Genomic DNA, 10,862 nt, shown 5'->3' on the forward strand with positions numbered 1-10,862 from the left:
TGAAGACGGGAGTAACGTGGTCACAACAGTCCTTTCTGCAAGCGTGTAATCTCTTGACAGAACTTCTCACCCCTCTGCTTGCCCTCTTTACCTGACAGCTGCTATTTAAATGAACGTACAGATCCGTACACCAATAGGTCTTTGGATATTGCGGACGTAGAGTGTGTGTGACCTCAGCAACTGTTTGGTGCACGCGTGTCACACTTGCATGACCAGGCGATCAGGCAAATGCCGGCAGCAGAGAGGTGGGAGGGCTGGTGTCGGTGAGGGAAGCTCCGAGGAGCATGAAGGAGGAGCAGGAGGGTTCGGCTCCAGCATCCCTGCTGCAGAGGAGCGAGACCGAGCCGCCGTACCGGGCTGTGCGAGGTCCAGGCAGCGGCTCTCCCGCCGCCCACCGCATCACTTGAAGACGGACGGAAACGTCGGGCAGTCGGGAGACTTCATCTTCTTCATGAACTTCTTGAACTCTTTGTTCTTCTTGTCCCACTTGTAGATAGCCGTCAGCAGGTATTGGGTCTTAACTTGGCGGCCCATGATGAGGAAATAGTGGCCAAGGTTGTCCAGCTGATGACAGGGACAGTCAGCCCCGTTCTTCAGGAACAGCACCAGCTTCTTCAGGTTCTTCTTCCGGATGGGCCCCAGCTTCAGCGCCTTCCTCTTCCGCGGGACGATCATCTTGTCTCCGTTCTCCTTCTTCACCTCCTTTATGGTCATCTTAAGAGCTGAAAAACAAGCCAAAGAGAGGGGGGAAACAAAATGACTCCTGAGAAGCCTTTGCTGGCACAGAGCCTTTGCTAAGCGAGGCTGGGGGCGAAGGGGCATCGGTTCCCCCACCCCAGGATGGCAGCAGACGCCCAACGACCTGTTCCGCTCCTGCACCCCCTGCTCCCCTCTCCGCAGCATCACCCCAGCAATGACTTGGCCTGCTGACCGTGACACACGGAGCCATCCCCACGCCCAGGAGAGCATCAAGGTAAAACACTGATGTCTGTGTTTCCTTTCCCCCCAGCAAAGCACGCCGGGCGCTTTTTATTTGAGATGGAGACTTGTTCAACCGGCGCTATGCTCTTTGCTAGCAAAATGTTAGCTGAGTAAACAAGGTGATTTCCCTGCTCTAGACACATGGAGAGATTCTTGAAAGGGCCACTTAAAAGGTCAACTTGGCTTCTGAAGCATTTGGCTGCGGTCATGCCCAGCCCTCAGGTCTCTGTGACCCAAGTTTTCAAGCACTGAACATCTCTACATGCAAGCAGTGAAGCCCCTCAGCAAACAGCTGTGTCTACAGGACCCACGAGTAGGAGGCAGAGCAGCCACACGCCGGCACCTTCCCCAGGAGAAGGGCATTTAATCTGATACAACTTCCACAGAAAATATTCTCCTCTTTGGGTTCAGCATTCTCCTGAGTTAATTGCAACTCAAATAAAAAAAAAAATAAAATAAAATAAATTAATGTTCCTTTGCCACGACCATGAAGAGGAATTTGGTATACATGGGAAAAATTATGAAAATGTGTTGTACATTAAAGTATCACTTCTGTGCCATTTGGCTCTGCCTCATTTTTGGGGAAAAGCACATATGGCCAAAAATTACTAACATATTTCCATCATTTTGGGAGTATACTTCAGAGCTGTAGATAAATAGTGCTCGGATAGGTGATTAATTGTCTGCTGTCCCTTCTCGTTTGACTCTCAGAGTGTGTGCAGCAGCTGGCATGCAGAAGCCTCTTGGCTCTGGCAGGGAGATGGGTCCCCGCAGCATCGTTCCTTGGAGTCTTGCTGTGCTGGAACTTGTAGCAATGAACACACGTTGCTTTCTGGACAGCAGCTCTGCTCACCCTTCCAGACAGGAATGGCAGCAGGACGGCACCATGACAATGCTGAGAAAGCAGCAGAGTCTCTGTATTATCCTTGTGCTCCCAGCCACTGCACTGGCAACAGGAGTAATGGTATTTATCTGCCTGTGTGCCAAAAACGCCTGCTGCGTTTGCCAAGAGCCCTGTCGTGTTATACTGTTACTGTACAAGAAAGTAATCCAGGACTGGAAACCTAAGTGAAATTTTCATTCCATCTGTTTTTCCAAATTCACAATGTTTAAGCAGCTAAAGAGACTCAAGCTTTAAGGAGCTAAAGATGCTGAATCAGATCAATTTGCAACAAATCTGGAAAATGAAGCAAACAGTTTTCAGGCAGCTCTAAGCTCCATCACATTAACTGGGCAGCAGCAGCAGCATCCCTCCATGTGAACCTCAATTTCTTTATCCCTTCTGATTTTGAACTCTTGCACTAAGCACAGTGGTTGCCAGTGCAGGAAGAATGGTATAATACCAGTAATAAGAGACTTTTTCAAAATGGCTTGTTTGCAAATTGCTTTGCTGTGATCACTGCAAGTTTAGATCCTTGTTGCTAGAGGAAGAAAACAATCTGGCAGCTAGTAGAGATGCTGTTCTACTCCAAATATCATAGGAAGACAAAGAGGGTCTGGTAATCCTGTGCCGTGGGAGCTCACTTCCCTGCACAGCACCAGTTATCTGTTCACAAGCCAGCGATGCAGGTTCAGGGAGAATGGGAGCTGCCCAGCTGAACCATAAATCCAGACGTGAATAAAAACTCATCCAAACCTCACTCGTGCAAAGCAGCGCACAGAGCCAAGATCAGATAACGCCAAGAAAGGCCAACGAGGAGGCTGACCAGGGGTGCAAATAGTTTGTGTAGGACTCTGCTCTTCCCAGCAACGATGCCCTCCTTGTCATCAGCAACAGAGAGAGAGCTTGCATTGCTACCCAGGTAAAATGCAGCCTGGCTCAAGGACTACCAAGTTTTGGCTGCCTTGCTGTGGACTAAGTAGTCACCCAAGGAGAAAAAAAAAAAAAGAAAAAAACCCACATTATAATCACTGCTCAGTTTTCACCCCTCTGCCCGTGACCTGGCTCCCCATTTCCCCCTTGTTCCCCTACTTGGGTCGTGTTCCTTAAGCTCAGACCCGCTTTCCAGGCAAGACTCCCAGGCACAAAAGGCATGTTTCACAGCAGCAGGGCCGGACACGCAGCTCTGGCATTTTCCACGCACATCAAAAAAGCAGCGCTTGAGGGCACGTTTGTTCCCGGCTGCACATCCAGCTCTGAAAGCACAACACCACGCAGCAGGAGGCAGCCCCATGGCTTGTGGTTCTCCTAAAACAAAGAATTTGGCAAGGGGAACCATCGTGTGACTTGCCACTGCTGCAGTTTGCCTGGCATTATCCTGGCTCTGGGAACACCTTCATCCCAGCAGCGGGCAGGCAGCAAGGGGAAAGACTCGAGCAGGATGGATGGAGTCTTGGCTCCAGGATCCCACTGAGCTGCCAAAGCAAACAGCTTCCTCCCTGGGAGCCCTGGCCTTTCCGCTCCCCCTGCGCTGCACCAAATCTGTCTCAGTGCCGAGTGGGAGAAGAGTCGAAATTGTCTCCGGGACCCCAGGATGTGCTTGCTCGCACAGACTAAATCTTCAGTCGTCACTGCCAGGAGGGAGCTGACCCTAGGAAGAGACCTGGAGGGTAATTCATAGCGGATGAGGGTGTGCAGCCCTCCCAGTCCAGCGCCTGCCCCACGGCCGCGGGACTGCCCCAGCATCGCCCGTGGCATCGGTTGCAGCATCGACCCACCCCACCCCGCATGCTGCAGTGGCTCTGCATCGCTGCAGAAGAAGCACTGCCAGCCACAAACCCATCTTCCCCTTTGCTCTCATGTGATACACACACGTTCCAGCACAACCTCTTATCAAACCCGTGCTCCCTCACTAAATTGCAATCACGTCACCTCACTTAACACGCTCAACACCTTCCACTTTCACCCAAGCTCCTGTTAATCAAAGTGTCCACCGTGTTCCTGAAGACACTGGCTGATGCGCTCACATGGAAAGGCTCTCGCTCCCTCCGCAGCGAGCACCCGTAGACAGACGGCAGCCTCAGGGGCTGCGGAGAGACCGTGAACTTTCCTGTGAACGGGAGCATCGACGGGACCAGGAGCGGACTCCTGGCCATACCACGAGAGAGGTAATGGCAGAGGAGCCCCGTTCCCTGCCATCCCAACAGTACTCGTGGCCAGCTGCACCCAGGACCACCTATAAAACCAGGAAAGCCCTTCCCAACCAGGCATTGTCTCAGCTCTGCTTGCCAAGACGCAGTGCCGGATCTGGCACAGCACGGTGCCAGGACTTGAAGACCCTGGGTGCCAGGCCAGGAGGTGAGCAGCATCCCCAGGGATGCTGCACGCCCCTCTGGGACATCCATACCCACAGGGACGGGGACAGGGATGACCCTCCCCGCCATGCAGGACTGGCCAAGCAGGAGGCTCTCACACCCCAAGGCCGTGTGGCTGTCGGTGCTCAGGGCAGAGGAGGACTCCTGCATGGCACACGAAGAGGTTTTATTTTTGTGCCATGCATGGTCCCAAAATATCCTCCCTGTAAGTGCTGCCGGTACATCTGCTTGCCAGCAAGTCATGGCAGGGGACATGGCAGGAGACTTCTAGCTGAAGCCAGCGTCCAGCCACCCACTTCAAAGGCTCTTCCCAGAAAACACAGAAGTGAAAGCATTACTCAGGCTGGGAGGGAAAAAACAAAACACAACAAAGGCAGATTTCAGGATTTAATTTGGGACTCAACAGCTCTCGGCCATGTTGTGTTTACAACAGCAGAAATCCTCCCAGGGTGCTAAACCCACACTTGCCCTTGCTCAGCCCCCGTGTCAAGAAGCTGACGTCTGCCCAGGCACGAGCCACTCACCAGCACTTTGCCATGGCTGGCAGAGCCAGTGTCAAAAGCCCAGTACAGGCACAGACCCTTTCACCAGACTGTGCCCATGGCCACAGCGAGCTGCCAGCACGAGAATTAGACGTAGCCGCACCGCTCCCCAACAGCACAGAGACTCCGGCAGAGCCTGCATGCACCAGCCGGCAGCTACAACCAGCCCTCCCACTGCATCCTTGCTCCTGACACAACACCGCAGCATCAACCAGCCCTTCCTTCTCCCAAGGCATCATCCAGCAGGACCACGCCACCAGCGACCAGCAGAGTTGGGAAAAGCAAGCCAGCATGGGCAGCCTCATCCCCTCCAAAGTCCTCCTCTCCTGCAGCCCCAAGCCACCCTGTGATTCCCTCTGGATTGCTCCAACTCCAGGATGCCCAGGAAGGACACACAAGCGGGAGAGCGGTAGCTCTGGATGCGCGGCTGCTCCATCACCAGCCACAGCTCCCATTAGCAGAGAGGGTCAGACCCCTGCCCAGGGTGATGCGTCCTCATTAGACCAAGCCACAGATTTGGCGCCAACTACAAACAGCTCATATCAGATGGTAGCATAGCTCTGCTATCACTAATGCAGAGAGAGTAGGGAGTGCTGGAGATATAAAAATGTCTTTTTTCTTTTATTTCTACTAATATGAAACAGGGTATATGAAAGTGTTTGCTCACTTGGAGTGAAATTACTCTTGGCAGCAGCAGCTTCAAGAGCAGCAAAGGCCCCGCAGAGCTGGTTGGGGTCCAGCCTGACAAAGCACAACTCGCGTTTCATCACTTGAAACAATTCTTATCGATGCCCTTACAGTTCCAGCTTTCCAGTCCCACTCCCAGCACAGGAAAAAAAAACCCAGTCTCCCAGGCAAACTGGGAGTACTGCATTAGTGCCATCTGAGAGCAAAGCACCCTCCTTCCCCGACATCAGGGCTCGGGCACCCTCTCCGTGTCTCCGAGGACCGCGCTGTACCAGGGACAGCCACGGGCTGAGACACACGAGCCCCTGCACCCTGCTCACCGTGACTATGCCCCGCAGATACCCCCGAGCCCTCTTTTTCAGGAGCCTGGGACCAGGATGGTGCCTCTGCTCTTCTCTTGCCTGCATGGGCCCCACTCCAGCACCTCAGGGGCAGGGAAAGGAACGTGAGAGAAGGGAAAGCTCTGTTGTTCCTTCAGTCTCATTGCTCCTTCCTTTAGAAATCACTCCGAAGGAGGAAACCTGCCAGAAGATACATTAGGGCTGTAACAGGAGAAGGCTGCAGGCAAGGAGCTGTCAGTCACCGGGAAAAAATAAACAGCATGTATTGATTGTACTGCAGTCTCCAGTGCAACGAGAGCCCGTTCGACAGGATCCCCTCAGACCCCAGAGAAAGGGCAGAAACAATAAATAAAATCACCAAGAGAAACAGAGAGAGGAATGAACTCCAGGGCCAGCCCCACGTGCACGAGGAGTAAGAGAGAGACCCTGGCTGCAGCCCAGGGAGGAGGTGGCTGCGGGGGCACAGGAGGGCAACCTCAGACTTCATCTTACATCCATCGCTACCCCCAACACACCAGACCTGCCCCAAAATCTAAACTGCAACCAACCCATGCGTACCTGGCCCAGCCCCCTGAGCTGGATTGTGCCCCAGGCGAGGGTCCCTGCAACCGCTCGCTGCTACCCTCTGCTCCACGCTCCTGCCGCCCCGCTCCAAGCCACGGGTGATGCTTCTGCTGCCTGCTCCCAGCCTTGGCACCCAGGCAGGCAGAGGTGAGGAGCAATCTCACACAGCCAGAGGTGCAACAGGACCTTGCTGCGTACCGCAGGGATGGGGGATGGCTGCTACGGCAAGTAAGTCAGCAGTAAACCAGGTGCAATGCTGGGAGGTGCACGCTAGGTCAAAAATTCCCCTGTTCCTGGGGGCACTTGGCTGGTGCTGTCAAAGAGAGAGTCAGGGTGCAGAAGAGAGGAGAAAGCTCCTGCATGCTGCTGAAATAAAGAAAGAAGATCATCTTCAAGCGCTTCCAGCAGCGCCAGGTCCCCCCTGCCAACAGGCAGGACGGTGGCAGGCAGACGGTGCCGAATGCTTCACCCAGGTATGGGAGCACGCACACCACTCCCACCGTGCAGTTATCGCCTGGTCAGCCCGCGCCAGAGCCATGTGGACAGCAAGACATGCTGCTGCCCCAGAACCATCCTGCTCTCGGAGGAGCTGCCAAGCTGCCAGCAGCTCAGCAGGGAGCGGAGCTGCCTCAAACCAGCACCCATGAGCCCATGTTCACCGCTGCTCAAACGAATGCAAACCCAGAGTCCTGCTGGCCCATGAGGCTGGCGGTCTCCTGGTACCCCTCCAAACCCTAGCATCTTGTCCAAGGACCTCTCCAGCACCAGGGAAGAAAGGTTCCTTTCCTTTACAGTCTTCCTGCGTTCACAGCTGGATGCAGCTTCCCTTCCTTCGCTGTCCTCAAGATCGACATCGCTCCTAGGGCTGGTACACAGCCACCTCCCACCCTGGCATGACCGAACATCAGTGGTGGGCAAAGTGCTTGCTGTGTCTTGCCTGTAACCAAGCCACTGGGATGTAAGCAAAACCCCCAGTAACATTACTGTGGGAATCGGTGCAGGACCCACCAACAGCTGCCTGGTGCAGCACACGTTAATTTAAACATTTATTGTACGTGTCTGGCTTTGATGAGGATCTGTAACCTGTCAGCTGCCAGTGTTTACCTTGGTGGATGTGCATGAGAAATCTCAGTCTGAAGGGTTGGGAGTTTATTTTAATGCCAGATAAACAGCTCTCCTTGAGAAATCACCCCATGACAGTAACCCCCCCAAGACTAAACAAAGATCCAAGTGCCATGCACTGTGCTTTGCGAAAACTTTCTGAAGCCGATGCCTTCTCCGCTGGCTGTTCTCCACAGCTGGGACATCCCCAGGAGCACCCTGCACTGCCTTCCCTTGTAGGGCACGGGTAAGACCTGCATTGCATCTCTTCCCTCGCTCCAGCTCCCCAGCTTGCTACAGGCTGGGCACATCTAGAGCCAGCACTACGTGCACCCAGGACCCTCCTGGATGGGGAGGAAAAACACAATGACAGAAGGAAAAAAACCCACCATATGCAGCTGCATGAAACCTATACCACTGAAAATCCACGTAAGTGAGCTTCCCACCACGAGCCTGATGACAGGGAGGAGCAGGGGAATACAAGTATATCCAGGACCCAACCAGCTTCCCATTGTGAAGCTAGAGTGATGGTTCACACGTAGCAGACATCAGCCTTTGGACTTCTCTACAGTAGGGAGGTCATCTCGTTTTCAAATGAAAAACCTCTTTCTGAGACAAAAAGAGAAAGCAGGAGAGGGAAGGAAGAGGAATGGGAGCAACCTCAGCATCAGCAAGAGCTCTCATGTGTTTAAAAAAAGAAGTTACATGTTGGAGTTGTGCTGATCCACAGTACAATGAATGATCCCAAATTCCTTGTAATGCTCAGAAAAATCACCAGAGTCTGCTTTGGCAGAGAAAACAAACAACTTTATAGAAAGCTGGAGAAACGTGGTGATCTGGGCGAGTCAGGTGGGTGCAGTTGTGATACCTGACGTTACAACCAAAGCGATGCCAAGGGCTCACAGGAGCCGTTTCAGATCTAGCCATGTTTGTTTGTGCGAGCTGCTGTCACCTGGATGGGGGCACAGGGCACTCGGTGACACCTCCGGGCTCCCCGACACGGCAGAGGGGGCCACGTTCGGCAATGCGGAGCTCCTCCCAGCAAGCCAAGCCTGCAGAGCTGGCTCCTATTTCTCTCCCTTCATGCTGGGACCCAGCATGGCTGGCCTGGGAACAGGGACCCATCCCTACCACCCTGAAGGAGGAAGGCTTCTGTGAAAACCTTCACAGCCGTTTTGGATTGACTGGGGGTAGGCACAGGGGCTGAGGTCTCCTCTACTTGCTGCTCCTCTGTGGCTCGCCATGCACAGTAACACTATATCTGGCCACTCACCGCAGCTCTACCCTGGGAGCCGTCTGCCAAGAAATATTTCCATCCTCTGGACGCTGTCACCACAAAATTTCCCAATAAGCAACTTACTCTGTGGGTAAGTCAATGTCTCGAGCTGCTCCACTGAGGCTGTGAATACTTCTGGTTTGGCCTCTGCTCCCTGTTGTGTAACTGTCCCAGAGCATGGGGAGGATATTTAGCAGCAGAGGCTGATGACAAGCATGCGGTTAAACTTGTATTTCCCTTTCCAGCACTTGCCCACCAGCAGGACATCACCTCAGCTTGCTCTTCGCATGTCTCCGGGGAGGTGACAGGAATCACAGTGACCCACCAGCACTGGAGCCACCGCTGCCACCTGGCCAGTGCCCCTCGATCCTGCCCCAGGATAGAGGTCCCCAAGCCCAGAGCCCCTGGACCGGGGCGATGCCTCTGCATCATTGCAAACCCAGGAACACAGCACCTGCCCAAACTAGGTGTGCTGATCCCAGAAGCTGCTTGCTCCCTCCCCATCGGCTGGGAAGCTCCCTCCAGTTTCTCCCCATGGATGCAGTGGGGTAGGGGCAGCTCCTACTCATCTCATGCCTGCCCAGGGCAGAGCTCAGAGGGCTCCAGCTCACCCATCTTCAAACGCTCAACCCAACAGTCGAGTGAACAACACATCCCGCTCCCCAGCCAAGCTGCCGTGCTGAATTTGTGCATCCGTTACCCAGCCCTGCTAGAAGTATGCACATTCCTGGGAAAATATTACATGGGTGTTCCTGTTGATGCTTTTCCCTGTCAGAAAAAGTCTGTGCTGAACTTAGGACTTCTGGCATACCAAACCTGCAGGAGAGTTGAGCATTCAATTCCAGCAGAAAGGCTAATACGCCAGCATGCAGAGCAGGTTTGGGTTTGCATAGCGCGCTCTGGCACAGAGCACATTCAAGTGCTAATCCCCAAGGAATGCACACCTTGTTCAATATGCCTTTAATAACCTTCCGGCAAAGTTACATACACCAGCAAGGATGTCAAAACCAGTTAATTCTGGGTTTGATCTGAGAAAGCTAATATTTTTCCCTGCAATACTTTTTCTTTTTAAATGAAGTTCTGTTTACCTATGATTGTCTGACTCACTCACTCAGTCATAATATTCTTAGAACACAGCTTTCAAGCAGCTCTGCGTTTTTTTTAAGCTCACTGCTTGGTCCTAACTAGACAAGGACTGGCTTTGGGTTTTTACACCTAGACTTGACAATTGCAGCATAACTTTGCTAAAAAGAAACCCAGCGGTACAAGCAGCCTGGGGGAAGGAGAAAGCTGGTTTGGTCCTTCATGCAAGCAGAATAAGGATCCATCCTAAGCATCATTCCTGCAAGCACACAAGAGCACAGAAACACCAGGGTTAAGTTACAAACCCCACTGCGTTCACTGAAGAACAGGCATTGCCACTTCTGCCTCAACCTCAGGCTCCAGACCAACACCATCTGGTTCTCTGGCTCGCAGCTGGGGCTGACGGCAGCAGCAGGGCCTCAACGCCTGCAGCATCGCTGCTTCGGTGGGTGATCCCATGCTTGGGGACCTCATCCCGCATCACATTTCACCAGGTGGGCCAGGAGAGATGCTCATCACCGCAGTCGAGGCAATGCAGGGGTGCAGGCACTGCCACCAGCACCCCACTGTCCTGGTCCCTGCTGTCCCGGTCCCCGGGTACGCTTGGCTGCAGGAGCCGGACACATTCCAGACATGTCCAGTCCCATCCCATCCTGCCGCACGCCGACACTGACATCTAGAGGCACGCTTGCCTTGGGGAAGGACCACGGCTGCCCACAGGCAACGCGGCCACACCGGCCGCACCGCTGGCCACACAGTTCTCAGAGCAGGCAGGAAAACACCATGGGCCAAGATCCAGCCCACACAGGAGCAACGCTGCCGTGTCCGTCCCCCCCCAGGGAAGCCTCCCCATGCTCCCAGTGCTCCTCCTTACCAAATTCGCTGGCACACAGGTGCTCCACAATGGCCTCCGACTTCATCTCGTTGTCGCATGGGGGACACACGGTTGTTCCTGGCAAAAGGAGAGAAGAGGTGGTGAGGAGCCAGCTCAGGAAGCACCACAGAGCCAGGCTGCCCGTGCTGTCAGACCAC

The 10,862-nt window shown here is 53.8% G+C and overlaps 1 protein-coding gene across 1 annotated transcript in view; it reads right to left on the reverse strand.

The window, feature by feature from the left end:
- Window positions 1-399: 399 nt before the first annotated feature.
- LOC104157825 (secreted frizzled-related protein 1) overlaps window positions 400-10,862 on the reverse strand; it is a gene marked incomplete at its 5' end in the record, with an annotated part of 17,213 nt that continues 6,750 nt past the window's right edge. Inside the window, 2 exons of the mRNA XM_009695308.1 lie at window positions 400-722; window positions 10,705-10,782. Of these exons, the coding sequence (XP_009693610.1) occupies window positions 400-722; window positions 10,705-10,782 (401 nt within the window). The remainder of the gene's footprint in view (window positions 723-10,704; window positions 10,783-10,862) is intronic.

Source organism: Cariama cristata, unplaced genomic scaffold, assembly GCF_000690535.1.
Source record: "Cariama cristata isolate BGI_N322 unplaced genomic scaffold, ASM69053v1 scaffold25332, whole genome shotgun sequence".
Lineage (NCBI taxonomy): Eukaryota > Metazoa > Chordata > Aves > Cariamiformes > Cariamidae > Cariama > Cariama cristata.